The sequence below is a fragment of the Budorcas taxicolor genome, chromosome 21, assembly GCF_023091745.1.
Source record: "Budorcas taxicolor isolate Tak-1 chromosome 21, Takin1.1, whole genome shotgun sequence".
Taxonomy (NCBI): domain Eukaryota; kingdom Metazoa; phylum Chordata; class Mammalia; order Artiodactyla; family Bovidae; genus Budorcas; species Budorcas taxicolor.
In genome coordinates, this window is record NC_068930.1 from 30,082,131 (window position 1) to 30,108,127 (window position 25,997).

The 25,997-nt window shown below is 49.9% G+C and overlaps 1 protein-coding gene across 3 annotated transcripts in view; it reads left to right on the forward strand.

Annotated features, from left to right (window-relative positions):
• The window catches only part of FAH (fumarylacetoacetate hydrolase), a 32,490-nt gene extending 7,072 nt beyond the window's left edge, over nt 1-25,418 (forward strand). For 2 of the 3 annotated variants that reach the window (XM_052659573.1, XM_052659574.1), the window contains exons 5-14: nt 6,429-6,519; nt 8,629-8,726; nt 8,831-8,883; nt 10,837-10,936; nt 12,487-12,617; nt 14,986-15,061; nt 15,488-15,534; nt 16,915-17,016; nt 17,792-17,909; nt 25,185-25,418. In XM_052659573.1, coding sequence (XP_052515533.1) covers nt 6,429-6,519; nt 8,629-8,726; nt 8,831-8,883; nt 10,837-10,936; nt 12,487-12,617; nt 14,986-15,061; nt 15,488-15,534; nt 16,915-17,016; nt 17,792-17,909; nt 25,185-25,264 — 896 coding nt within the window. In that variant the 3' untranslated portion in view covers nt 25,265-25,418. The remainder of the gene's footprint in view (nt 1-6,428; nt 6,520-8,628; nt 8,727-8,830; nt 8,884-10,836; nt 10,937-12,486; nt 12,618-14,985; nt 15,062-15,487; nt 15,535-16,914; nt 17,017-17,791; nt 17,910-25,184) is intronic. The other variant, XM_052659575.1, reaches the window with a different exon arrangement.
• The last annotated feature ends 579 nt before the right edge of the window (nt 25,419-25,997 follow it).

Sequence of the window (25,997 nt, forward strand, 5' to 3'; positions counted from 1 at the left end):
TCCTCTTCCAGGGGATCTTCCTGACCCAGGGATCAAACCCGCATCTCCTATACTGCAGGCAGATTCTTTACCCACTGAGCCATTCTGAAGAATTTCTACACACACACACACACACACACACACACACACACACACACACAATTACAGTTGTCCAAACCCTCTTGGCCCAAAGCAGAGAGTTACAATCAGGCAGCAGGCTGAGCCCTTCCTCCTCGTCCACCAGCCCGGGGGCGTGGGCGCCTGCCTGCTAAGTCAGCCTGGGCTCCTGGGCGCTGAGAGGCCAGGTGGTCCTGCCAGTCCTTCTGGGAAGATGTGCCTTCTGCCTCTGCCCCCGTTTCTGTGGCCCTTTGGGGTCTGTCAAGGCAGACCCCAAGGCCTGCCTTGAGGATAATCTCCTTCCAGAAGACAGGCACACACAGGTTCAGTATATTTGCTGCCCCTCATCTGAGGGTTTGAGGATGAAAGGCAGTTGAGATGCTGTGCTCAGAAGCTCATAGCTCAAACCTGAGTGTAGTGAGAATGGAATCGTTTCCCTTCTAATCGTCACCCCTGGGCTCCCCGCTTCTCCTCCCATACCCCCTTCATGCCCTTTCTCCTGGTTCTTCCCTTTCTTGACTTCTTTCTAAATGCTCTGCCTTTGCAGCAGCTTTCCTGAGGTATGATTTACACAGCCCACAATCCTCCCATTGTCAGTGTGCAGTTTAATGAGTTTTAGACAATATATGCCGCTGTGCAGTCATTCCCACCGTCACACTGGGAAACACTCAGTCAGCACAAAGTGTCTGTTTGTAGTCGGTCCCTGCTGTCACTCCAGGCAACCGTGGCCTGTCCCGTTTTACCTCTAGTAATTTCATATAAATAACATTACCCCATATGCAGGTCTACTGTGTCTATCTCAGCTGGTATTCCCCCTCATTCTTTCCCTCATATTATTTTTTCGTAACATGTATTCTTTTATTAAATGAAAATCAGAGACTTCCCAGGTCATTCAGTGCTTAAGATTCGATGCTTCCAGTGCAGGGGGCACGGGTTCGATCCCTGGTCAGGGAACTAGAATCTCACATGCCATGTGGCACACACACACATAGAACAAACCACTCCGCTTTGTGGTCTAAGAGGTCTTTAAAAAAATGTTTTAAAAATTGTGGTAAAGTACACATTACACAGCATTTACCATCTTCATGATTTTTCAGTGTATCACTGGGTATCCAGTACTTGACATTGTCCTCCCTATTATTTTCAGCTTTTTGGAACAGGAGGTCCTGCCCACTAAACCGGGCTGTAAGCACCACTGGCTGGGGTGTGGAGTGAGTGGGTGTGTGGCTGGGGTTCTTCCTCTCTCACTGTCTTATAACCTGGCCTGGACACCATTTTTCCAGTCCTTTTTAAGTGATCATGAAATGGACTTTGTGTATAGGTAATTCTCCAAGCCAGGCTTCAGCAATACGTGAACTGTGAACTTCCAGATGTTCAAGCTGGTTTTAGAAAAGGCAGAGGAACCAGAGATCAAATTGCCAACATCCGCTGGATCATCGGAAAAGAGAGAGAGTTCCAGAAAAACATCTATTTCTGCTTTATGCCAAAGCCTTCTGCACCATGCCGAAGCCTTTGACTGTGTTGATCACAATAAACTGTGGAAAATTCTGAAGGAGATGGGAATACCAGACCGCCTGACCTGCCTCTTGAGAAACCTGTATGCAGGTCAGGAAGCAACAGTAAGAACTGGACATGGAACAGGTTCCAAATAGGAAAAGGAGTACATCAAGGCTGTATATTGTCACCCTGCTTATTTAACGTATATGCAGAATACATCATAAGAAACGCTGGGCTGGAAGAAGCACAAGCTGGAATCAAGATTGCCGGGAGAAATATCAATAACCTCAGATATGCAGATGACACCACCCTTATGGCAGAAAGTGAAGAGGAACTAAAAAGCCTCTTGATGAAAGTGAAAGAGGAGAGTGAAAAAGTTGGCTTAAAGCTCAACATTCAGAAAGATCATGGCATCTGGTCCCATCACTTCATGGGAAATAGATGGAGAAACAGTGGAAAACAGTGTCAGACTTTATTTTTGGCGGCTCCAAAATCACTGCAGATGGTGATTGCAGCCATGAAATTAAAAGACACTTACTCCTTGGAAGGAAAGTTATGACCAACCATATTCAAAAGATAGCATATTCAAAAGCAGAGACATTTCTTTGCCAACAAAGGTCCATCTAGTCAAGGCTATGGTTTTTCCTGTGGTCATGTATGGATGTGAGAGTTGGACTGTGAACAAAGCCGAGCGCTGAAGAACTGATGCTTTTGAACTGTGGTGTTAGAGAAGACTCTTGAGAGTCCCTTAGACTGTAAGGAGATCAGCCCTGGGTGTTCTTTGGAAGGAATGATGCTAAAGCTGAAACTCCAGTACTTTGGCCACCTCATGTGAAGAGTTGACTCATTGGAAAAGACTCTGATGCTGGGAGGGATTGGGGGCAGGAGGAGAAGGGGACAACAGAGGATGAGATGGCTGGATGGCATCACAGACTCGATGGACATGAGTTTGAGTGAACTCCAGGAGATGGTGATGGACAGGGAGGCCTGGCATGCTGCGATTCATGGGGTCGCAAAGAGTCGGACACGACTGAGTGACTGAACTGAACTGAACTGAGAACAAACAAGGAAGTAGAAGCTGTTAATTTTCTTTGGCAGGAATGCTCTGAAATAGTGTGCTGGTTCTACCCTTGGCTCCTACCTTGGCAAGTCTTATTGCAAAATTCAGCACCGTGTTGTTCTAAAGTAAATGCTGGCATGACATACACTTCTACTACGCTTCATAGTGTGTCAGACAAGTTTTTATAATTTTTTGGAAAGATTATGATTTAAAAAAAGATTCAGTCTTTGAGTCTGCCTGGATTCTCTCAAAGGAGAAATTGAAAGTGGAATAATGGCAGCAGTGACTCCCAGTGGGGTAAGGGAAGGGATTTTATTTGGGGCCTGCTATGTGCCAAGGATGGGCTTCCCTAATGGCTCAGTGGTAAAGACTTAGCCTGGGTTGGGAAGATCCTCTGGAGAAGGAAATGGCAACCCACTCCAGTATTCTTGCCTGGAGAATCTCATGGAAAGAGGAGCCTGGTGCGCTGTAGTCCATGGGGTTGCAAAGAGTTGGACGTGACTGAGCACAGCAAAAGCAACATTGTGCCAAGCACTATGATAACATATATTATATAGATGTATTATTGCCTTTACTGTATCGATATGCCTGTGATTGGCATTATTACTCCCAATGGAGAAACTGAGTTCTAAAGCATCAAAGGGACTTTCTTAGGGCCACACATAGCCAAGAAACAGCAGAGTCAGAATTCACAGGGAGGTTTGGGCATGTTGTCTACTGTGTGGGCCTTGCTCATCTATGAAATGACAATAGAATGATCTACCTGAAGGCATTGTTTTAAAGCAGGTTCCTTCTGGCCCTGAGACCTATGATTTTATGAAATAAAAGGCACTTGTTTCCATGTTTTTGTTACTAAGAGAAGAGCTATAATGTGGAGTTTTGTTTTTCTGTAAGTGATTTTCTGTGTCTTACATGCTTTCCATCATGCGAGAGGGTTCCGCATATCCAGCAACAAATGGTAGGAACCTAGCCAGGCTTCCCCAGGGAGGGAGGAGGACAGGCAGGAGCCCAGGACCCCCTCCCTGACTCTGAGGTGGGTGCAGTCCAGCCACTTTTCATTTTTAAGATCCCAGATTATTTTTTTCCCCCAAAGACCTCTTCTTTAAAAAAATTTTTGTTAATTATTTTTTTGGCCACACATCTGGGATCTCAGTTCCCTGACCAGGGTCTGAACCTGCACCCAGCGCACTCCCTGCATTGGAAGCATGGAGTCTAAACCACTGGACTACCAGGGAAGTCCCCTGAAGACCCCTTCTTGATTTGTGGATGCGACATCCATTTTTATTATATATATTAAAGGATTCTTCTTCTTCTTTTTTTTTCCTGCCCCCTCATAAGGCATATGGGATCTTAGTTCCCTGGCCAGGGATCAAACCTGCACTCCCTGCACTGGAAGCACGGAGTCTTAACCACTGGACCCCCAGGGAGGCCCACTAAAGGATGCTTCTTTTTCAGTCTCCTGGTGTCTCTATTAATCCTGCTTCCTCTCTCATTTCTTTTGTGAGTTGAATTAGTACCTCTCTCATGGTGAGGATTCTTCTGGATGTTTGGTGAGTCTGGGTTTTTTGTGCTCATCTTTTTTGGGGTTGCACTGGGTCTTCTTTGCAACCTGCAGGCTTAGTTGCCCTGTAGCATGGGAGATCTTAGTTCTTGGACCCGGGATTGAACCCACGTCCTCTGCATTGGAAGGCAAATTCTTAACCACTGGACCACCAGGGAAGTCCCTTGTGCTCATCTTTATTTGTGTAGGAAACTCTCCCCCTTCAGGTGCCGGTGAATGCAGCTCTTCCTGTAACCAGCCCCAAGGAAAGGGGCGTGGTCTACTTCTGATGGGGAGCTCTGGTTTTGTTTCATGGTTGTAAGGAGACTGCCCTGCTTCTCCCTAGTGCTGAAGTCTCTGGGGGCATGACCTTGGCTCCCAGACCCACCCCTTAGCCTAGGCACAGTCTCCTGCTATTGGCTGCTTGGGCGAAGCTGGGTAAAGATGGGAATGGCCAACAGGGACTCAATCCCCTGCAGTCTCTTCAGCCCCCACCCTGCCTTCGCATCTCTGCAGGGGGGCGCTGGATTTTGGCTCAGTGCTTGACTTCCAGGATCCCTTGAGACTTCCAGTTGGCCAGTGGTGCCTTCTTGTTATTGGTCTATGCTTCTAACAAATATCTCAGCTGTTCTGTCTGTGCTTTGGGACTGAAGATGGAAAGCAGCCATGAAAGCTCAGGGTGCCCCCGCTCTAACGGACCCTCGTAGACTTTTCTCTCTTCTCATCCTTCATCAGGTGGCTCAGCGGTAAATGATCCACCTGCAATGCAGGAGACTCAGGAGACCTGGGTTAGATCCCTGGGTCAGGAAGATCTCCTGGAGGAAGAAATGGCAACCCACTGCAGTATTCTTTCCTGGAAAATCCCATGGACAGAGGAGCCTGGTGGGCTACAGTCCATGGGGTCTGAAAGGAGTTGGACACGCCTGAGTGACTAAGCACACACTAACCATGCATCCTTCACCACCGCCTCCACCACCACCACCTTTTCTAGCCTAGGCTGTTGGTACTGGCCCTATCCAACTCTTTATTTACTTACTAGAAATAAATTTTTTTTGAAGAGAGGTTGTGGAGGATAAAGAGGCAAACTGCCCCAACTTACTGTTTCTGCATATTTGAGCAGTTCCCTGTCTTCTGGGAGCCTGTGCCTATAGCGTGCAGTCCGCCTAGTCTGTTCCAGTCTTCATCACCAGGCCCCACTGAGAGCTTGTTCTTAGCGCTATGTGTGTGTTAGTTGCTCAGTCATGTGCAACTCTTTGCAACCCCGGTAGACCATAGCCCAGCAGGCTCCTCTGTCCATTGGATTCTCCAGGCAAGAATACTGAAGTGGGTTGCCATTCCCTTCTCTAGGGGATCTTCTTGATCCAGGGATTGAACCCGGGTCTCCTGCATTGCAGGCAGATTCTTTACTGTCTGAGCCACCAAGGAAGCCTCTTGTTCTTGGCACTGAGAGAGAGTCAAACAAAATGCGGCCTGTGCTGGGCTGCTCTGAAATGACTTCATTCTTGCAGAGGGATAAGACCTGCACACACATGACTGGGGCACAAGTGGGACATGGAGCCCTCCAGCGGGGAGAAGGGCTGGCTTGGACGCTGAGTGGACTTGGAGGAGGGGTGATCCAGCTAGGGAGAGTGGGTGTGGCTTAATGGTCTAGGGGGCGGGGCCTAAACTGAGCTGCCAGGATCTGGACACACAGACACAAGGAAGATGCCAGTCCACCCAGGGGTAGTCACAGCTTGAGCAAAGGCCTGGTAATGGGAGCTGGTGGGTGGGAGGGATAGCAGCTATTCATTTGCAAATTTCATTGTTTGTTTCAGGAAATATTTTATTATTATCTTTACAAATTTAAGAACTTATTTTTTATTACTAACTTTGAACTATTTTTTATACCCTTTATTTATTTATTATTATTAGGTCACAAAGTGTGGCTTATAGGATCTTAGTTCCCGGACCAGGGATCGAACCCATGCCCCTGAAGTGGGAAGCTTGAAGTCTTAACCACTGGACCTCCAGGGAAATCCCCTAATTTGTTTCTGATTTTTCAATTGGGAGTTCTCAAAACAAATTTTCAGTGGTGTGAATAGCTTTTGGATGTGCCAGTGTTGCTGGGCATGTGCCTTCAGCCCCTGCTGGCTAGCCTTCCCTGCTCAACCGCCCCGACCCTGACCCTTGGAAGTGGCCCTTCCCCGTCCTTCAGCATCCAAGTCGCTGACAGCATCTCCGTCCTTTCCCCTGCAGGTGACTACACGGACTTCTATTCCTCTCGGCATCACGCCACCAATGTCGGGGTCATGTTCAGGGGCAAGGAGAATGCATTGATGCCAAACTGGTATGTCCCATACCCTGGTGTGGCTGAGCTCCAAGTCTGTCTTTCTGTGTCAAGCAGCCTGTGGTTCTGGGAGCCGCCAGGTCCTCTCAGGTTAAAGGAACCAGGGAGGAAAGCCCACAGGGGTCATGACATCACCACACTTGGAAACAGTGACCCCAGCTTCTGGTTCTCTCAGCTCAGCCCCGGACCTGCTGTGGAATCGTGGGGCAGTCCCTTGAGGCTTGATCTAGAGAACATGGGTTGGAATTAGATATTGAGTCACCAACATCCTTCCAGCTCCTTTGATTTGTAAGCTGTGAATTACAGTTCTATTGGTGAATTCTAATGCTGGTTCCTCTGGGAGACTCTAGGGGAAGAACCCATTTCCTTGTCTATTCTGGCTTCCAGAGGCTGCTTGCACTGCTTAGCTTGGGACCCCTTCCTCAGGTGACTGCAGCCTCTAGGTTCCATCTGCAACAGTTCTAATTCCTCCTTTGACCTTCTTACCTTTATAAGGATCCTTCCAGGTGGCTCAGTGGTAAAGAACCCACCTGCTAATGCAGGAGACATAAGAGACTCCACTCCAGTGTTCTTGCCTGGGAAATCCCATGGACAGAGGAGCCTGATGGGCTATAGTCCAAAGGGTCGCAAAGAGTTGGACATGACTGAGCAGTGACGCACACACACGGTTACCTGTAGCGACCACCTGATAATTCAGAGTAATCTCCATAATCTCATGATCATTGACTTAAGTCACATCTGCAAGTCCCTTTTACTATAGAAGGTGATATTCACAGCTTCCAGAGGTTAAGACCTGGATATCTTTTTTTTTTTAACTTTTTATGTTGGAGTATAGTCGACTCACAATGGTGTGATAGTTTCAGGTAGACAGAAAAGGGACTCAGCCATACATACACATGTATCCATTCTTCCCCAAACTCCCCTCTCATCCAGGTTGTCACATAACACTGAGCAGAATTCCCTGTGCTGGACATGGATATCTTTGGAGGGGCTATTATTTGGCCTCACACACATACATGCACACTCATACATGTACACACATACATACATACATATACCTACATACATACAGGCTTCTCATTGCGGTGGCTTCTTGTTGTGGAGCACAGGCTCTTAGGCACATGGGCTTAGTTGCCCCATGGTATCTGGTATCTGGCATGTTGTATCTTCCTGGAGGAGGGATTGAACCTGTGTCTCCTGCATTGGCAGGCAGTTTCTTAACCACTGGACCACCAAGGAAATCCTTTCTTTTTAATGTTGAGCAATGGCTACCTGAAGCGAAGAGCTGACCATTGGAAAAGACCCTGATGCTGGGAAAGATTGAAGGCAGGAGAAGAAGGGGATGACAGAGGATGAGATGGTTGGATGGCATCATTGACTCAATGGACATGAGTTTGAGCAAAATCCAGGAGATGGTGAAGGACAGGGAAGCCTGACTGACTGAACACCAACAGAAAGTATTCCATTGTCTTATCGAGACCACATTCTTGCTCATCCATTTATTCGTTTCTGGATACTTGGGAGATCTTTTCGATATTTGAACCATGTATGTGTTGACTCACTTTCACTTTTATTTCGAAAGCATTTTGAAATTTAGTCACTCAGTCGTGTCCGACTCTTTGCCACCCCATGGACTGTAGCCCACCAAGCTCCTCTGCCCATGGGATTTCTCAAGCAAGAATACTGGAATGGGTTGCCATTTTCTACTCCAGGGGATCTTCCCAACCCAGGGATTGAACCTGCATCTCTTGCATCTCCTGCATTGGCCACTGTGCCACCTGGGAAGTCCCAGGTCCTTATTACTCATCTGTTTTATATATTGGCATGCATGCTAAGTTGCTTCAGTTGTGTCAGACTCACTGTGACCCTGTGGACCGTAGCCCACCAAGCTGCTTTGTTCAAGGGATTCTCCAGGCAAGAATACTGAAGTAGGTAGCCATTCCCTTCTCCAGGGGATCTTCCCAGATCTCCCACATTCTTTACCATCTGAGCCACCAGGGAAGCTCATGTATATATATGTTGACTCCCTTTCATTTCATCTGAAAGCATTTTGAAATTTCATTTGTACATGTAACAGCAGCAAGGCTTCCTCTCACTTTCCTTCCTCAGGCTCCACCTGCCAGTGGGCTACCACGGGCGCGCTTCCTCCGTGGTGGTGTCTGGCACCCCGATCCACAGGCCCCTGGGGCAGATGCGACCCGACGACTGTAAGTGCCCCCAGTGCCCAGGCCTTGCCGGGCTCCGCTCTTTGTCCCCACACGCCCAAGTCCATGCCTGGCATCCACTAACCTCTCTTTCTGCTGTTATCCAGCTAAGCCTCCCATTTATGGTGCCTGCAAACTCCTGGACTTCGAGTTGGAGATGGTAAGCCTTGTCTCGGTGTTTTACTGGCGTCGGGTCTGTATACACGCTAGGGCAGGATGGCTCTCCCGGTGGCTGCCCTGGACAACGGGCCATTCCCTCATCTCAACCATGTTAATGGCAGTTCCGGGTCCCCACCTGGCCATCGGAAGTACCGTCCAGCCTCATTACTCACTGATTCTGTATGTGTAAGTTCACTAACAGTTCATTTGTAACCTCCAAATCAGTAGTCGGAGCGGTTTTGAAGCGTCATCTGAGGACACGCAGGGTGGCAGAAAATTTGAGTCTCAGGTTTAGGTGGTCCTCGGAGTGTCTCCTGGTGCAGGTCCCCTGGTGTACGCTTTGGGGTCCCCTGGTTGCACTGTGAGCATGGGCCTCTAGGTTGATTGGAGGCAGGCTGGATCTCCCTGTATTTCTGGTCCTGCCTGGTGATATCTTTGGATTCCATCCAGAGGAGACAAATAGTCACTAGTCCCAGGAGGGTGTGCCGAGCCAGCCCTCTGCCTCTCACTGCCTTTGTGAGGCTGCCACGTGGCCCCTAAGAGACGGTCTCCCTAAGCCAGATGCCCCAGAGCAGGGCGCAGAGCCCCAGTTTAAATGGGACTTTGCAGGCAGATGCTTTCCCTATGTTGGTTCCTGTCGGGGGGCAGAAGGGGTGGGCAGAAGGTAAATGGAAAGTCAGAGTGTAAAGAAATGGTGTATTGGTGGGTAGCGAGCACAGATCATCTTGACGATGGTGGTGAGATTCTCTATAAGACGGCATCTTTCTTTTTATAATCTCGATGAAAAATGTGCAATGTTTAAACACCGTCACAGAACGAATATAACCGGGACTTGGGTCTTGCAAACGTCATAGTTGATTCTGTGCGCTTCATTTTCCCAACATGCTCCCCCAGTGACGTCTAGACGCTCTCTTGTTTCCTGGATGTTGTGTTAGCAGTGCTTTCCTTTCACAGATGTTCTTGGCCACTCTCTGCCAGTTTTCTGCACTGTGCTCTCTTATTAATTTGAAAGTCTGTTTTGTATTTAAGTGCTTCCCCGGGGGCTCAGATGGACAAGAACCCGCCTGCCAGTGCAGGAGGTATAAGAGATGCGGGTTTGATCCCTGGTTCAGGAAGATCCCTTGGAGAAGGGAATAGCTATCCATTCCACTATTCTTGCCTGTAGAACCCTGTGGACAAGGGAGCCTGGTGGGCTATAGACTATGGGGTCACAAAGAGTCGGAAACGACTGAGCGACTAACACACTTTTGTATTTAATAGAAATTAACCCTTCACTGTAATACATTGTAAATATGTTCTCCCAGTGTGGTATCATTTTGCCTTTATTTGTTGTCTTTCTTTATGCAGAAATTTTACAGTTTTATAAAGTCAAACATGTCAATCTCTTCCTTTATGGCATTTCCTTTTATGCCATCTTAGACTCTCTCTGCCTGAAGAATTTGAAGATTTGGGGGGTGTTTTGTTTTTCTAGTACTTGTGAGAGCCTTGCTCTGCAAAAATTTAGATCTCTCATCCTCTTGGAATTGTATGATGGGTTAAGGGGTGGAGTTTGCCCCCATGGGCTCTCTTTGCCACACCATGGAGTCAGCCTTCTGATTTTTTATGACATGAATACAAACCCTGGTATTTTCACTTTTCACAAGCCTTGTGTAGCTGTGAAATCTTAAAATGCAGTGTGGGAAAAGGCAGAGGTGTGGGCTGAAGGAGATGAAGAGGGCTGCCGTGGTGATCAGGGACCACCTGCAGGGGTCTTGGGTGGGCACTGGCCCACTGCTGCTCACCGTGGTCCCGGGGTGGCTGTCTGTCAACTCAGGTGCAGTGTAGATGTATGGTGAATTTGTACGTAGCAGTCCGGGTATCAGCCATGGTTTGGAAATGCCTGACCTTTGCCTTCCAGGCAAGTGCTCCAGGGCAGCAGGTCAGAGCCAGATTCTCATCAGCTTTCCCATGTCAGGCTTTCTTTGTAGGCCCTGGTAACAAACTCGGAGAGCTGATCCCCATTTCCAAGGCCCACGAGCACATTTTTGGAATGGTCCTTATGAACGACTGGAGTGGTAATTATGGAGATCTGGGCATTCTGGTATTGAGCATCCTATGCAATCTTGGGTCTGGGGGAAGGCTGGGTGTTTGGGACACATTTTGCAGAAGCCAAGGTGGTCTCCTGGGTCTGGTGTGGTCAGAGGCAGCAGATGGTCAGTGGTTGAGAGCACAGGCTTGGGTATCCAACAGACCTCTCGGCTCTGAGCTTTTGGCCAGTCACTTGACCTCTCTGAGCTCCAGTGTTCTTGTAAGTTGAACAGAGGGACATGGCTAATATGTTTGAGCAGTTTTGTGCCAGGCCCCAGGGCTGAACTCCTCCCGTGGACTCTCCTGCCAGATCCCAACTGGGGACTGATAATATTGTTGCTGTTTAGTCACTGTCATGTCTGACTCTTGAGACCCGGTGGACTGTAGCCCACTGGGCTCCTCCATGGGATTCTCCAGGCAAGAATACTGGAGTGGGTTGCCGTGCCCTTCTGCAGGGGATCTCCCCGACCCAGGGGTTGGGTCTGCGTCTCTAATGCCTGCTGCACTGGCAGCCGCTTTACCGCGAGTGCCAGCTGGGAAGCCCAATGGTAATATTACTATTCCCATTTTACAGGGGTGAGGAATGAGGCAGAGTGATTTCAGCTGGTTGCTGAGCTAAGATTTCAAATGAAACAGCTCCATTTCTGAGTTCGTCTCAACCCCTCTGCCTTATATAGGAGGAAACTGGTGCCAGGTGTCCCAGGAACTATGAGGTTAAGATTCCAGACCCTTCATGGGGAAATATCCTGCCTGCTCCCCGCTTTCAGAGAAGGCAGTGGCACCCCACTCCAGTACTCTTGCCTGGAAAATCCCATGGATGGAGGAGCCTGGTGGGCTGCAGTCCATGGGGTTGCTAAGAGTCGGACACGACTGAGCGACTTCACTTTCACTTTTCACTTTCATGCATTGGAGAAGGAAATGGCAACCCACTCCCGTGTTCTTGCCTGGAGAATCCCAGGGACGGGGGAGCCTGGTGGGCTGCCGTCTTTGGGGTCGCACAGAGATGGACACAACTGAAGTGACGCAGCAGCAGCAGCAGCAGCACCCCCCTTCTATTTAAACAGCAGAAAAACAAATATAATTTGTAAATACAGGAGTGCACAGAAGAAAATTAAGGAAGTGAACAAAGCAGGCAGCTTTTATATCTTTTTACAAACAAATAATAAATTTGTAAACAACGGACAAAGCACAGGATTTTGGGTCTGGGGTGCTAAATTATTGAAGTAACAAGATTTGTTTGCAGACTCTGCTTGGCCTTAAATTCCTGTCTCTTGTGACAAATATGTCTCTCTCCCTCCTGGTACTGGATACTTTTCTTTTTCCTGCCCTTTGGTCATCTCGCTCTTGGCCGCAGCCTGGCACGGTGACCTCAGAGGACCTCTGTCCTTGGTCCTGGGGCAACCAGCTCGTTGAGGTTGGAGCACCAAGGGTGGGGCAAGGCTGAGCCAAGCGTCTGTTCCTTCATCAAGGGGAGAGGGGAGACTTGGCCGGTGGCCCCGTCGGCTTCTGTCAGCCCTGCTTGTCCCCTCTCCTGTAGCTCGAGACATCCAGAAATGGGAGTACGTCCCCCTTGGGCCGTTCCTCGGGAAGAGTTTTGGAACCACCATCTCTCCATGGGTGGTGCCCATGGATGCCCTCATGCCCTTTGCTGTGCCCAACCCGGAGCAGGTAAGACGCCCTCTGTCAGGAGTCCCAAGCCCGGGCCCCTCTGCCTCCCAGCTGTTTACCCACCCAGCTTGGAGAGGGTCTGGAGGGTAAGCTCTGTGTCCCCAGCATGCCCACGTGCGGGGGGGTCTTGACTGCACGGACCTCTAGGCAAGCATGGCGCCAGTCATTCTGCCTTGTGTTTTCCCTGTTCCTTGCACAGTTCTGGGAAAAAAACATGGAGTTTTGTAATCTTTAGAATCCTCTGAGGCTACAGGAATTGGCCAGTTGGCAGGAGAAGGGGTCCCTTCCAGTATCACCACATTGCACAACCTCCCGGGTCGCTAAGTTGTGTTCTGTGTGATGGCGCCCCCTGGAGGCCGTCTGACAGACTGCAGCGTGGAGTCAGACCACAGGCCTCCTGGTGCCGAGCCTCCTGGTCCCTGTACCACTGTCCTGGCCCGACTCCCGATCTTGGTCCTCACTCCTCAGGCTGTCACAGTCTGCTGCTGCGTCCATCCCATCACCCCCAGTGACCTCCACCAAAGTGCGCTTGACCTTGACTGACGCCATGGCCTTGTGCCCTCTTCAATATGGACCTCTTTGATGTTGTCCAGTCGCTCAGTTGTGTCCGACTCTGCGACCCCGTGGACTGCCGCACACCAGACTTCCCTGTCCTTCACCATCTCCCGGAGTTTGCTCAAACTCATGCCCATCGAGTCTGTAATGCCATCCAACCATCTCATCCTCTGTTGTCCCCTTCTCCTCCTGCCTTCAATCTTTCCCAGCATCAGGGTCTTTTTCAATGAGTCAGTTCTTTGCATCAGGTTGCCAAAGTGTTGGAGCTTCAGCTTTGGCATCGGGCCTTCCAGTGAGTATTCCCAGGGTTGATTTCCTTTAGGATCGACTGGTTTGATCTTCTTTTGACCCTTTGGCAGCCCCCTACTCTTCCTAGACACTCTGCCCCTGGCTTCTGGCATGTGACCAGTCTCAGTCCTCATCTCCTGCAGTGCTCCAGTGGACTCTGTCGTCCACGTGGGGGCAGACTGGGCTGAGCTCTCAGCCTCGCTCTTCCCTCATTCCCGTTCCTGCTCCCCTGAACATCTGACCCTGCTCACTCATGGCCTCTGCTCCCACCCTGGACATGTCTCAGCCTGCTGTCTTCTCACGGAGCTGTACTAAAACACTGGGAGTCTTTCCCTGCAGACCAGCTCCTCATGAGGCTCTTTGGGCTCTCTGGCAGGACCCCCTACTCCCTCCTGCACTGCTCCTGCCAGCATCTCCTTCCCCATCCTTTTCAGTCTCTGAGACCTGTCTCCTCCCGCCTCAGTGAGTACTACCCTCCAAGGACCGCCTGGCCCGCAGTCACATCCCTGGCTTATCCCCTCCAGGCTTTATCCCTGGTCCAGCTCTTTGCTCACAGGCACCGCTCACCCTCACCAAAGACCTTTGGGCTCTATCTCCTTATGTACCAGTCCTTCCCAAATACTGTTAAAGTGCAACCTTCAGGATTCTTGCCGCTTGTGAATGATGACTTACTGAATGCTTTTCTTTTTCTTTCGTTTTATTTTCCCATCCCTACAGTGGTTCTTTGGGCTTCCCTGGTGGCTCAGCGGTGAATCTCTCCACCAATGCAAGAGATGTGGGTTCAATCCCTGGGTTGGGAAGATCCCCTGGGGAAGGAAATGGCAACCCACTCCAGTATTCTTACCTGGGATATTCCATGGACAGAGGAGCCTGGTGGGCTATAGTCCATGGGCTTGCAAAAGAGTTGGTCATGACTTAGCAATTAAACGACAACAAGGGTTCTTTATATTGAGATTTTATGGTTGCAACCCAAATAGTGCTAAAAAAGAATAAATCCATACACTGCAAAAATAGCCATAGAATTGTCTTAGATATAAATGTATGCAAGCATCTACAAAGGATGCAGGCTGAATGCTTTTCTTTAAAGCAGCTTCCATTTGAAAACATAGTATATTTAGAAAAGGAACTTCTAGGTCCCTATCCATGTCACTAGCCACCAAGTCAATCATGAAAAGAAACCCATAATCATGAAAATAAAGTCACCCCACGTTAGCTCATGGATCACTAGGGAGTCACAGATGGCTCTTGGGGAAGACACTGCTTTTGGACAAAGTACAGACCTTCCGGCCTGGCTGTCACAGTGGCCTGTGTCACTGAGCCAGGAGCGCCAGGGGGACTGTGCACCTTTTGCTGGCCACCCTGTCTTCTGCCACCCTCACCCCCAGTGTCCAGGGACACGGCACTGTCCTGGAAAGAGGGGACGCACCTTCTTCTCAGGGCCTTCTGCCCAGTTGCTCTGCTGTGGGGCCAGCCTGGCCAGCTCGGCCAGCCAACCCAGCCCCTCTGTGTTCCTCTGCCCTCACAGGACCCCAAGCCCCTGCCGTATCTCTGCCATGACCAGCCCTACACGTTCGACATCAACCTCTCTGTTGCCCTGAAAGGTACTGCCCTGGGGTCAGAGGCTGTGTCCAGCTGGGTGTACCCCTGAGGCTGCTCGGCTGGGCTGAGTTAAAGGCCAGTGGATCAGTAGTGAGAGAGCCCAGCTTTGCAGGCTACAGTTGAAGTTCAAGTCTTGGTTCTTCCCCTGACCAGCTCTGGGACTTTGGGTGTGTTACTGAATCTGTCTGCTACTAAATCTGTCCGGTTTGTCACCTGGCAAGTGGGATAATGATGGTATTGACTTCTCTGTGGAAGTCCCCCAGCTCTGAGACCCTACCCTATGAGCTTATTGGTTCATAGACTCTTTAGGCGGAGTCATATTAGACAATGGAAAGCCTAAGCCACAAAACAGTGCCCCTTACAAGGTGGGATCCCCACTCCTTGATGGAATTAAGTCTTCTTGTCAATGTTACTTGTCTTCCCCACAGGAGAAGGAATGAGCCAGGCAGCTACCATATGCAGGTCTAATTTTAAGGTAAGCTTTGAGGCTGGGCAGACTGCTTTTGGAGGCAAGGGAGGCCTTTCTTCCTGGCAGGACCAGGAGAAAAACATCCATGTCGGGATGTGATGATGGGTCAGCGTGTGGTGGGTTGTTTCCATTTTTTTGGTAGAGCTACCGGGAACAGTTTAGTCCATGTCTCTGGGTGCATGAATGTGCATATGTCTGGATATCCAGGGATAGAAGTGCTGGGTCATAGAGGGTGTATATCCATACTTGGCTGAGGAGTCCTTCCAGACACTTCTCCAAAGGGCTTGTTACAATTTGCACTCACCACGAGCAGCATCTGAGCATTTTGGCTGCTCCACATCCTGGTCAACAGGTGAGCCACCGGCATTTTCATTTCAGCTGTTCTGGGGATTGTGATTTCGCTTTGCACCTCCCTAAAGAGGAATGCTGGGAAAGACTGAGGGCAGGAGGAGAAGGGGGCGGCAGAGGATGAGATGGTTGGATGGCATCACCGACTCAAAGCACATGAGTCTGAGCAAACTCCAGGAGATAGTGAGGACAGGGAAGCCTTGGCGTGCTGCAGTCCCTGGGGTTGCAAAGAATCGGACACGACTGAGCGACTGAACAACGACAAGGACGAATGCAGCTGGGCATCCTGTCATATGCTTGCTGACCATTTGAACATCCTCTGATTCAATGTATTCCTGTTTCTTCTAGTCTCCCTCTTAATTTAACTGTATTCTGGGCTCCTTAGGCTGCTAAGAAGGAATGGGGGGGCCTGCTTAAGGGGGCTTTTGTGCAAAAATCCATTTCTGAGGTTTCCTTTTCCTGGGTGTGTAGCTTTAGGAGGGGCAGACCTGAGGAGCTGTGGGCTTGAGGCGCAGGAGTGCAGCCCCTGAGATGCTTGGTGGGCATGTGGTCCTTGGTCCCTTCCCACCAGGCCTGACCTCCCGTAGTGCTCCTCATCCTTTAGGCTGCTCTGAGGTTCTGTTTGAGTTGTTCAGCTCTGTTGCCCAATGTCTGTTCCAATGAGACACTTTTGCTCTAGTGAGGACCTAGACCTTGTCAATTCAGGACTCGGGTGACTGCAGGACAAAGTGGGATTGTGGACTCCTGAGCATGCTGCACATTGAGGGTCTGAGCAGTGAGGTTTGCAACTCCAGGAGTGCTTCTTGGAGAAGGTGGGTTAGGGTTGGGCTAGAAGGAGCCTAGGAGCTGGGGCTCTAGCTGGTGAAGGGGGGGTAGAGAACTGGGTAGGTCACAGGGTAAGTGCAGGAGGACAGCTTGTCCTTGCTCTAGGGACTGGGAGAGAGCCCGGGGCGGGCTGCTGTGAGTGGGGCTGGCTGCTCCGGGCAGCTCAGGAGAAGCCTGTCCTGCCCGTCCCCATCTCTGTGTCCTCGCCCGCAGTACATGTACTGGACAATGCTGCAGCAGCTCACCCACCACTCTGCCAATGGCTGCAACCTGCAGCCGGGCGACCTCTTGGCTTCTGGAACCATCAGCGGGCCGGTGAGTATGTGATTGGTTCCCCTGGGAGCTGCCTGCGTGGAGCATCCCTATTCCCTGTACAGACTGGAGGGTTCTCCCTCGAGAGGGGAGTCCAGCTTGAACAGGCATATCTTACAGCCCTGTCCACCTCATAGCTTCATCCGTCTCTGGGTGCAGAAGGGGCTCCTTTTTCAAATGCAGAAGAGATCGGGATAGGGGTGAGAGGCTGCCTCTGTCTACTGGGGGGAGTGAGAATGACACAGGGGGCCACTGTTGTATCTGGTTGTCACCACCTCCCAGCACATCCTTCCAGGATGAGGTGGCCCCCTTGCTAACCACCCCCTCTGTGAACGTTTGGTGATGACTTTGGTTGGCGCATGGACTAGCCACTTCCTGCAAGGTCCAGACCTCAGGTTCTTTTTGATGGAAAGTCTCTTCCTACTGGGGGTGGGGTTGGGGGGCCAAGTGTAACAGCATCTGGGTAAGCCCCAGCCTCCAGAGTGGGCAGGGGCCTGGCAGGATGGGCTTGGGCAGGTTGGTCCAGCATCCCCCCAACACCCAAGTCCTGAATGAAGTGGGCAGAGCACGTAGGGTACCCAGGCTTGAGGACATTTCCAGGGTGATTCCCACCAAGGCAGGGTCTCTGGGGGCTGTGGGGTCCCTTGCTCCTTCCCAGGCCTCACCCCTACCCCTCGCCTTGCTAACCATTGTCTGCACCAGATCTGACCCACCCACCGTGATGGAAATACCATGATGTAAATGCCTGTGACAACTTCTTCCCCTTCTTGCTATGAAGGAGCCAGAGAGCTTCGGCTGCATGCTGGAGCTGTCGTGGAAGGGCACAAGGGCTGTAGAGCTGGGGAACGGCCACACCAGGAAGTTCCTGCTGGATGGGGATGAAGTCATCATGACAGGTGAGGGTTGGCACCAGGCCCACGGTGGCATCTCCTCCTCGCCGTCCTCACTGTCTGCCGGGAAGCCATCTGTCCCATCTGTCCCCACTCCAGCCTTCCCGGCTCTGTCTGCTTCTTCTGGCCTTCACCCCAGCCCTGCATGACGGGGACTGAAATGAAGTGAATTGAAAGTCGCTCAGTCATGTGCAACTCTTTGCGACCCCATGGACTATACAGTCCATGGACTTCTGCAGGCCAGAATACTGGAGTGAGTAGCCATTCCCTTCTCCAAGGGATCTTCCCAACCCAGGGATCAAACCCAGGTCTCCCACATTACAGGCAGATTCTTTACCAACTGAGCCACCAGGGAAGCCCAAGAATACTGGAGTGGGTAGCCTATCCCTTCTCCAGTGGCTCTTCCTGACTCAGGAATCATACTGGGGTCTTCTGCATTGCAGATGGATTCTTTACCAGCTGAACTACCAGGGAAGTCCCAGCTCTGTGTCTGCTTGTTCTGGGCTTCACCTCAGCCCTGCCTGCCAGGGACTGGCTTTATTTACTTTTAATCTTTTAGCCAAGCCATGTGGCATGCGAGATCTTAGTTCCCTGACCAGGAATCAAACCTGTGTCCCCTGCAGTAAAAGTGCAAAATCTTAACCATTGGTCCACCAGGGAAGTCCCTGCCTAGAACTTTAAATCAGAGTCTTCCTGGAGCAAAAAGACCAAGGAAGTCCAGCTCAGTGTCTCCTTCCTCCCAGATCAAAGTGATAAAATAATGGCAGGTTTCACATTCTGAACTTTGCAGTGCAGAGACCCTGTGCCTTCTGACCTTGTGCCCTTTGACCCTGTGCCTATTACCTGACTGAGTTAGTGACAAGAATTGTAGCAGCCCACTCTGAGGGGCTTCCCAGGTGGCATTAGTAGTGAAGAGCCTGCCTGCTAATGCAGGAGATGTAGGAGATGCAGGTTCGATCCCTTGGTTGGGAAGATGCCCTGGAGGAGGGCATTGCAACCCATGCCAGCATTCTTGCCTGGAGAATCCCCAAGGAGAGAGGAGCCTGGAGGGCTACAGTCCACGGAGATACAAAAGAGTTGGGCATGACTGAGCATATGACCACGCACATTCCAAGCAGGTCAGGGCACCCTTACCCCTGGAGGGGCCGTTATGCCTATCATTTAACATTGCTGGAGAGGAAGGTGCCACCATGGTCAGAGTCACACAGATTCAGGTTGGACTCCCACATCCCCAGCAGCCCTGGGACCTTCCTCAGTTTATTGAATCTTTCTGAGACTCAGTTTCCTCATCTTTAAAATGGAGCTAAGGATACAGTGCCTAGTCTCACAGCATGGTTGTAAAGATGAGTTCAGTTCAGTCACTCAGTCGTGTCCGACTCTTTGCGACCCCATGAACCGCAGCACGCCAGGCCTTCCTGTCCATCACCAACTCCCAGAGTTCACCCAAATCCATGTCCATTGAGTTGGTGATGCCATGCAACCATCTTATCTTCTGTCGTCCCCTTCTCCTGCCCTCAATCTTTCCCAGCATCAGGGTCTTTTCCAATGAGTCAGCTCTTCGCATCAGGTAACCAAAGTATTGGAGTTTCAGCTTCAACATCAGTCCTTCCAACAAACACCCAGGACTGATCTCCTTTAGGATGGACTGGTTGGATCTCCCTGCAATCCAAGGGACTCAAGAGTCTTCTCCAACACCACAGTTCAAAAGCATCAATTCTTCAGTGCTCAGCTTTCTTCATAGTCCAACTCTCACATCCATACATGACCACTGGAAAAACCATAGCCTTGACTAGACAGACCTTTGTTGGCAAAGAAATGTCTCTGCTTTTGAATATGCTATCTAGGTTGCCCATAACTTTCCTTCCAAGGAGTAAGCGTCTTTTGATTTCATGGCTGCAATCACCATCTGCAGTGATTTTGGAGCCCCCAAAAATAAAGTCTGACACTGTTTCCACTGTTTCCCCATCTATTTGCCATGAAGTGATGGGACCAGATGCCATGATCTTCGTTTTCTGAATGTTGAGCTTTAAGCCAACGTTTTCACTCTCCTCTTTCACTTCCATCAAGGGGCTCTTTAGTTCTTCTTCACTTTCTGCCATAAGGGTGGTGTCATCTGCATATCTGAAGTTATTGATATTTCTCCTAGCAGTCTTGATTCCAGCTTGTGCTTCCTCCAGCCCAGCATTTCTCATGATGTACTCTGCATATAAGTTAAATAAGCAGAGTGACAATATACAGCCTCGATGTACTCCTTTTCCTATTTGGAACCAGTCTGTTGTTCCATGTCCAGTTCTAGCTGTTGCTTCCTGACCTGCACACAGATTTCTCAAGAGGCAGGTCAGGTGGTCTGGTATTCCCATCTCTTTAAGAATTTTCCACAGTTTATTGTGATCCACAGTCAAAGGCTTTGGCATAGTCAAGAAAGCAGAAATAGATGTTTTTCTGGAATTCTCTTTCTTTTTCCATGATCCAGTGGATGTTGGCAATTTGATCTCTGGTTCCTCTGCCTTTTTTAAAACCAGCTTGAACATCTGGAAGTTCACAGTTCACATATTTCTGAAGCCTGGCTTGGAGAATTTCAAGCGTTGCTTTACTAGCGTGTGAGATGAGTGCAATTGTGTGGTAGTTGAGCATTCTGTGGCATTCCCTTTCTTTGGGATTGGAATGAAAACTGACCTTTTCCAGTCCTGTGACCACTGCTGAGTTTTCCATATTTGCTGACATGACCCAGTTTAATCCCTCAGGGGCAGGGGCTATGGATCCCGCTGGGGTTCCCATGGTGAACCTCGAGGTACAGGGCCCACCCATCTGGGGTTGTGCTCCACCACCACGGCAGCACCATTTTACAGGTGTGAAAACAAAGGCCCAGCAATGGGTAAATGACTTGCCTCGGATCTTGCAACCAGTAAGTCAGGAAGAGATTTCCCATATAGGTAGCTGGTTTTCAGAACCCCGGTTCTTCACCGTTTTGGTAACATCTAAACAGCCTCACAAGGCACACATTACTTTGTGAGCACTTAAAATTGGCAACAGTTGTCACCGCTGTCCTCATCATTATTGATGTTTTTTCCAGAACCCACTCTTGAGAAGGCCCAGCATCCTGACCCCTTCTTTTTTTTTTTTAAAAAAAAAAGCATATTATTTTTAAATTTTTATTTATTTATTTATTTTAATGACTGCACTGGGTCTTTGCTCCTGTGCACAAGCTTTCTCTAGTTTCTGCAAACTGGAGCTATTCTCTAATTGCAGTTCCCTGTACTCCACAAAAGAGAAGCCCCTGCAATGAGACTCCCTGGCACCCCAACTAGAGAATAGCCCCTGCTCACCACAACTAGAGAAAGCCCTCATGTAGCAGCAAAGATCCAGTGCAGCCAAAAATAAATAAATAAAATTTTTAAAAAATGTGAAAAAGAGAAGACGAAAATGGAGATAGATGGATGGAAATCTCAGGAACAAGAATAAAAATTATACTTTGGCAGGTAGGGCATTTTGGGAAGCTGGAAAACTGAGCTGTCACTATGGACACTCGTTCCCCTTGGGATGCAGTGGGGAGCAGACAGAGGGTCTATGCTGTGCTTAGCCACTCAGTCGTATCCAACTCTTTGCAACCCCGTGGACTATAGCCCACCAGGCTCCTCTGTCCATGGGATTCTCCAGGCAAGAATACTGGAGTGGGTTGCCATTTCCTTCTCCAAGGGATCTTCCCAACTCAGGAATCAAACCCAGGTCTCCTGCATTGCAGGTGGATTCTTTACTCTCTGGGCCACCAGGGAAGCCCCAGGCAGAGGGTCAGTCTCCAGGAAAAAGCCAGTGAGATCAGCATGACTGGGCTGATATCCCAGAGGAGATGAGCACACTTTTCCCTTCCGTGTCCACGGTTGATGGAACCTAACTCAGTGAGGTCAGGGAGCTGCCTTCCCGCTCTGCCCAGGTCTCGGTGACAGGCTCTGACTTGGGTGTCGACTTTCCTCACTCTCTGGCCTCTCTGGGCCCCTGGTCCCTGCCTGGATACACCTGCCCCCAGCTTCTCCTCCCTGGCCTGGAGAGTAGCAGCCTGAGGGCCCAGAAAGACGGTCCTGGGTGCAGAGCATCACTTCCATCCTCAGGGCCATGGTCTTTCGGGGACATTTGGCATCATCTGGAGCCAGTTTTGGCCGACTCTGAAGGGCAGCCAGGGATGCTGCTAGACATCCCAAGTGCACAGGACAGCCTGCCTTGAGAATCATCCATCCAGCTCAAACTGTCACTAGTCACTAAGGTTCAGAAACCCTGCTCAGCATCTGCCCTCCAGCTATAAGATGGGGAGGAAGTGGCTGGCTCTCCTACCAGGATGTCATTGTGCATCTGTGCTTAAGGAAGCAGGCAGTGCCATTTGCTGGGAGGGTTGGTGCTGTTGTGCCCAGGGCAAGAAGGAGCCATGTGACTGACAGCGCCCAGCGTTGAGGGTGGGAAGGAGAAAGACACTCCATCAGTGTCTGCAGCTCTCCAGGAAGAAGGCTCTTCAAAAATACTGCCTCTTGGAGTGACTTGTCTTGATAGATGATTGATGCATTTCTGCCAGGTTTTGCTTTAATAGGCTTTTTTCCACCCCCTGGGGACACAAATGTTTCTGAGCATCAAGATTCAAAAGTGACTGATGGAAAAATAATGAAACTGAGCAACAGAATAGGCAAGGATATTGCTCTGCACCAAAAGTGACCCTGAGTATTAGGGGTTAGTGCTGGGGTGGCCAGGATGTCCTCAGGGATGCCAGGGACAGTGAGGAACAGGTTTCGGGGTGTTGCTGTGGGTCCACTTGTCCACCTTCTCAGAGAAGGCCAGCAGTGGGAGTAGCCCACACAAGGAGGATGAGGTGGCTGGCCAGGCAGGAGGGGGGAGGTGGGAGGAAACAGGCTGGGTCAGCAGGGCACAGATGGCTGTGCGGACTGTGCCCAGACTCACTGGGAGGGATTTTTGGGGATGTCCTTTCATTCCAATCCCAAAGAAAGGCAATGCCAAAGAATGCTCAAACTACTGCACAATTGCACTCATCTCACACGCTAGTAAAGCAACGCTTGAAAATCTCCAAGCCAGGCTTCAGCAATACGTGAACTGTGAACTTCCAGATGTTCAAGCTGGTTTTAAAAAAGGCAGAGGAACCAGAGATCAAATTGCCAACATCCACTGGATCATGGAAAAAGCAAGAGTTCCAGAAAAACATCTATTCCTGCTTTATTGACTATGCCAAAGCCTTGACTGTGTGGATCACAATAAACTGGAAAATTCCGAAGGAGATGGGAATACCAGACCACCTGACCTGCCTCTTGAGAAATCTGTGTGCAGGTCAGGAAGCAACAGCTAGAACTGGACATGGAACAACAGACTGGTTCCAAATAGGAAAAGGAGTACATCGAGGCTGTATATTGTCACTCTGCTTATTTAACTTATATGCAGAGTACATTATAAGAAACGCTGGGCTGGAGGAAGCACAAGCTGGAATCAAGACTGCTAGGAGAAATATCAATAACTTCAGATATGCAGATGACACCATCCTTATGGCAGAAAGTGAAGAGGAACTAAAAAGCCTCTTGATGGAAGTGAAAGAGGAGAGTGAAAATGTTGGCTTAAAGCTCAACATTCAGAAAACGAAGATCATGGCATCTGGTCCCATCACTTCATGGCAAATAGATGGGGAAACAGTGGAAACAGTGTCAGACTTTATTTTTGGGGGCTCCAAAATCACTGCAGATGGTGACTGCAGCCATGAAATCAAAAGACGCTTACTCCTTGGAAGGAAAGTTATGGGCAACCTAGATAGCATATTCAAAAGCAGAGACATTTCTTTGCCAACAAAGGTCTGTCTAGTCAAGGCTATGGTTTTTCCAGTGGTCATGTATGGATGTGAGAGTTGGACTATGAAGAAAGCTGAGCTCCGAAGAATTGATGCTTTTGAACTGTAGTGTTGGAAAAGACTCTTGAGAGTCCCTTGGACTTCAAGGAGATCAAACCAGTCCATCCTAATGGAGATCAGTCCTGGGTGTTTGTTGGAAGGACTGATGTTGAAGCTGAAACTTCAATACCTTGGTCACCTGATGCAAAGAACTGACTCATTGGAAAAGACTCTGATGCTGGGAAAGATTGAGGGCAGGAGGAGAAGGGAACGGCAGAGGATGAGATGGTTGGATGGCATCACCGACTTGATGGACATGGGTTTGGGTGGGCACCGGGAGTTGGTGATGGACAGGGAGGCCTGGCGTGCTGCGGTTCATGGGGTTGCAGAGAGTCGGACATGACTGAGGAACTGAACTGAACTGAGCTGACCCATCTCCCAAGGCTGCCTTCGATCTCATGCTATTTCCTGTGTTGAGCATGTCCTTGACATTGTCCCCCTCCTGGTGAACTCCTACCCACCCATCAAGTCCCCACTCAGGTGGGGTTCCCACCAGCAGCAAGCTTCCTCCTTTCTTCTCTGTGTCCTCCACACTGCTCTCCCAGCACCTCATAGAGTTTTCTACTCTAAGTCATATTAGTCGGGCAGCTCCTGCTGAACGGACCCTTCTCAGGTACAGGGACAAGGGCCTCCTGCTGTCTGCCTTTCTGGAATTGATTGGATTTGTTAAACATCTGCTCTGGGAGAGGTGTCATGCTGGGGCTTCACCCAAGTGCGTCATTAAATCCTCACCACCCCGAGAGGAAAGGATTGCTGTTTCCATTTGTAGACAAGGGAGTAGCTGAGCTCAGAGGTTAAACACCTGCCCCCAGACCCCAGCTTATAATTCTCCTAGTAGCTGACATTGAGCATTCGCCCTGGGCCAAGTACTTCTGGGAGTTCTCTGTGTATTAACTCACGTCATCTTTGGAATAGTCTTGCTCAGTGGGTACTATCATTAGATCCATTTCACAGATGCGGAAACTGAGTTCCCAGGAGACCCAAGTAGGTGGAGGAGCCAGACTTTGAACCCTGGCCTCAGGCTAATTAGCAGACCTAATTAGGATTTGAACTCAGACTCACGTAGGGCGAGTTGACCTCTGTTTCTTCCTTCACCTCTCAGGAGAGCCATCGCTCCATCCTTGCACTACTTTCTGGGGTCCCTGACAGTGGGATGGGCCTGGAGTTCCATCCTGGTGTTCTGCCCAGGTCCTGGGGAGGGTAGTTTTCTGTCGAATATACCTATTTATCATCCTGATGGTGCCTTTCTGCCCCGGGCCCAGCCGTGTGCTGACCGGTGCTGTGGCTGCCTGGGCGTTGGTTCCCTGAGCTTGGTGGCTCTGTGGCTGACCCCTGTCCTCTCTCTGTTGCAGGGCACTGCCAGGGGGATGGGTACCGCATTGGCTTCGGCCAGTGTGCGGGGAAAGTGCTGCCTGCCCTCTCGGTCGCCTGAGGTCCTCTCTGCTCTCCCAGAAACACCAGACTAGCACGCCGCCCCCTCCACCTCCCTGGGGGGACCAGGGGCCCCCACTGTGGCTGCGGGCCTGGTTCTTCACTCAGTAATAAAGCTGTTGTGCTCCGTCTTCATGCTCTGAGCCTGGCATGGCTGTGCACAATGCCTACTCGTGTTCTTGGTTTGTTTTTGTTCTGTTATTTTGTTTGTTTGCTTTTTTTTTTTTTTTTTTTTTTTACAGCCACAGCGTAGGCATGCAGAATTTCCCATCCCAGGGACTGAACCCATGCCCCCTGCATTGGAAGCTTGGAGTCTTAACCACTGGACTACCAGGAAGTCCTTGTGTTCTTGGTTTGAATTGGTGGGTCAAGGTGTGTATTGCTTCCTTGAGAGGCATTCGTTAACTTGTTTTTCGGTTTTCATTAGTGAGAGTGAGGTTCTGATGTTTTTCCCAGGAGGCCCAGGTATTTTCCGGAATATGGGAAAAGAATGACACTTGTATTGGTGAAGAGTTCTCCAAAGAAACAGAACCTACAGGAGACTTATAGGGAGAGAGGTTTATTTCAAGGAACTGGCTCAGGGGATTGGGCTTCCCAGGTGGCACTATTGGTAAAGCACCTGCGTACCAACGCAGGCGACGTAAGAGACATGGGTTTGATCCCTGGGTCATGAAGATGCCCTGGAGTAGGGCCTGACAACCCACTCCAGGATTCTTGCCTGGAGAATCCCATGG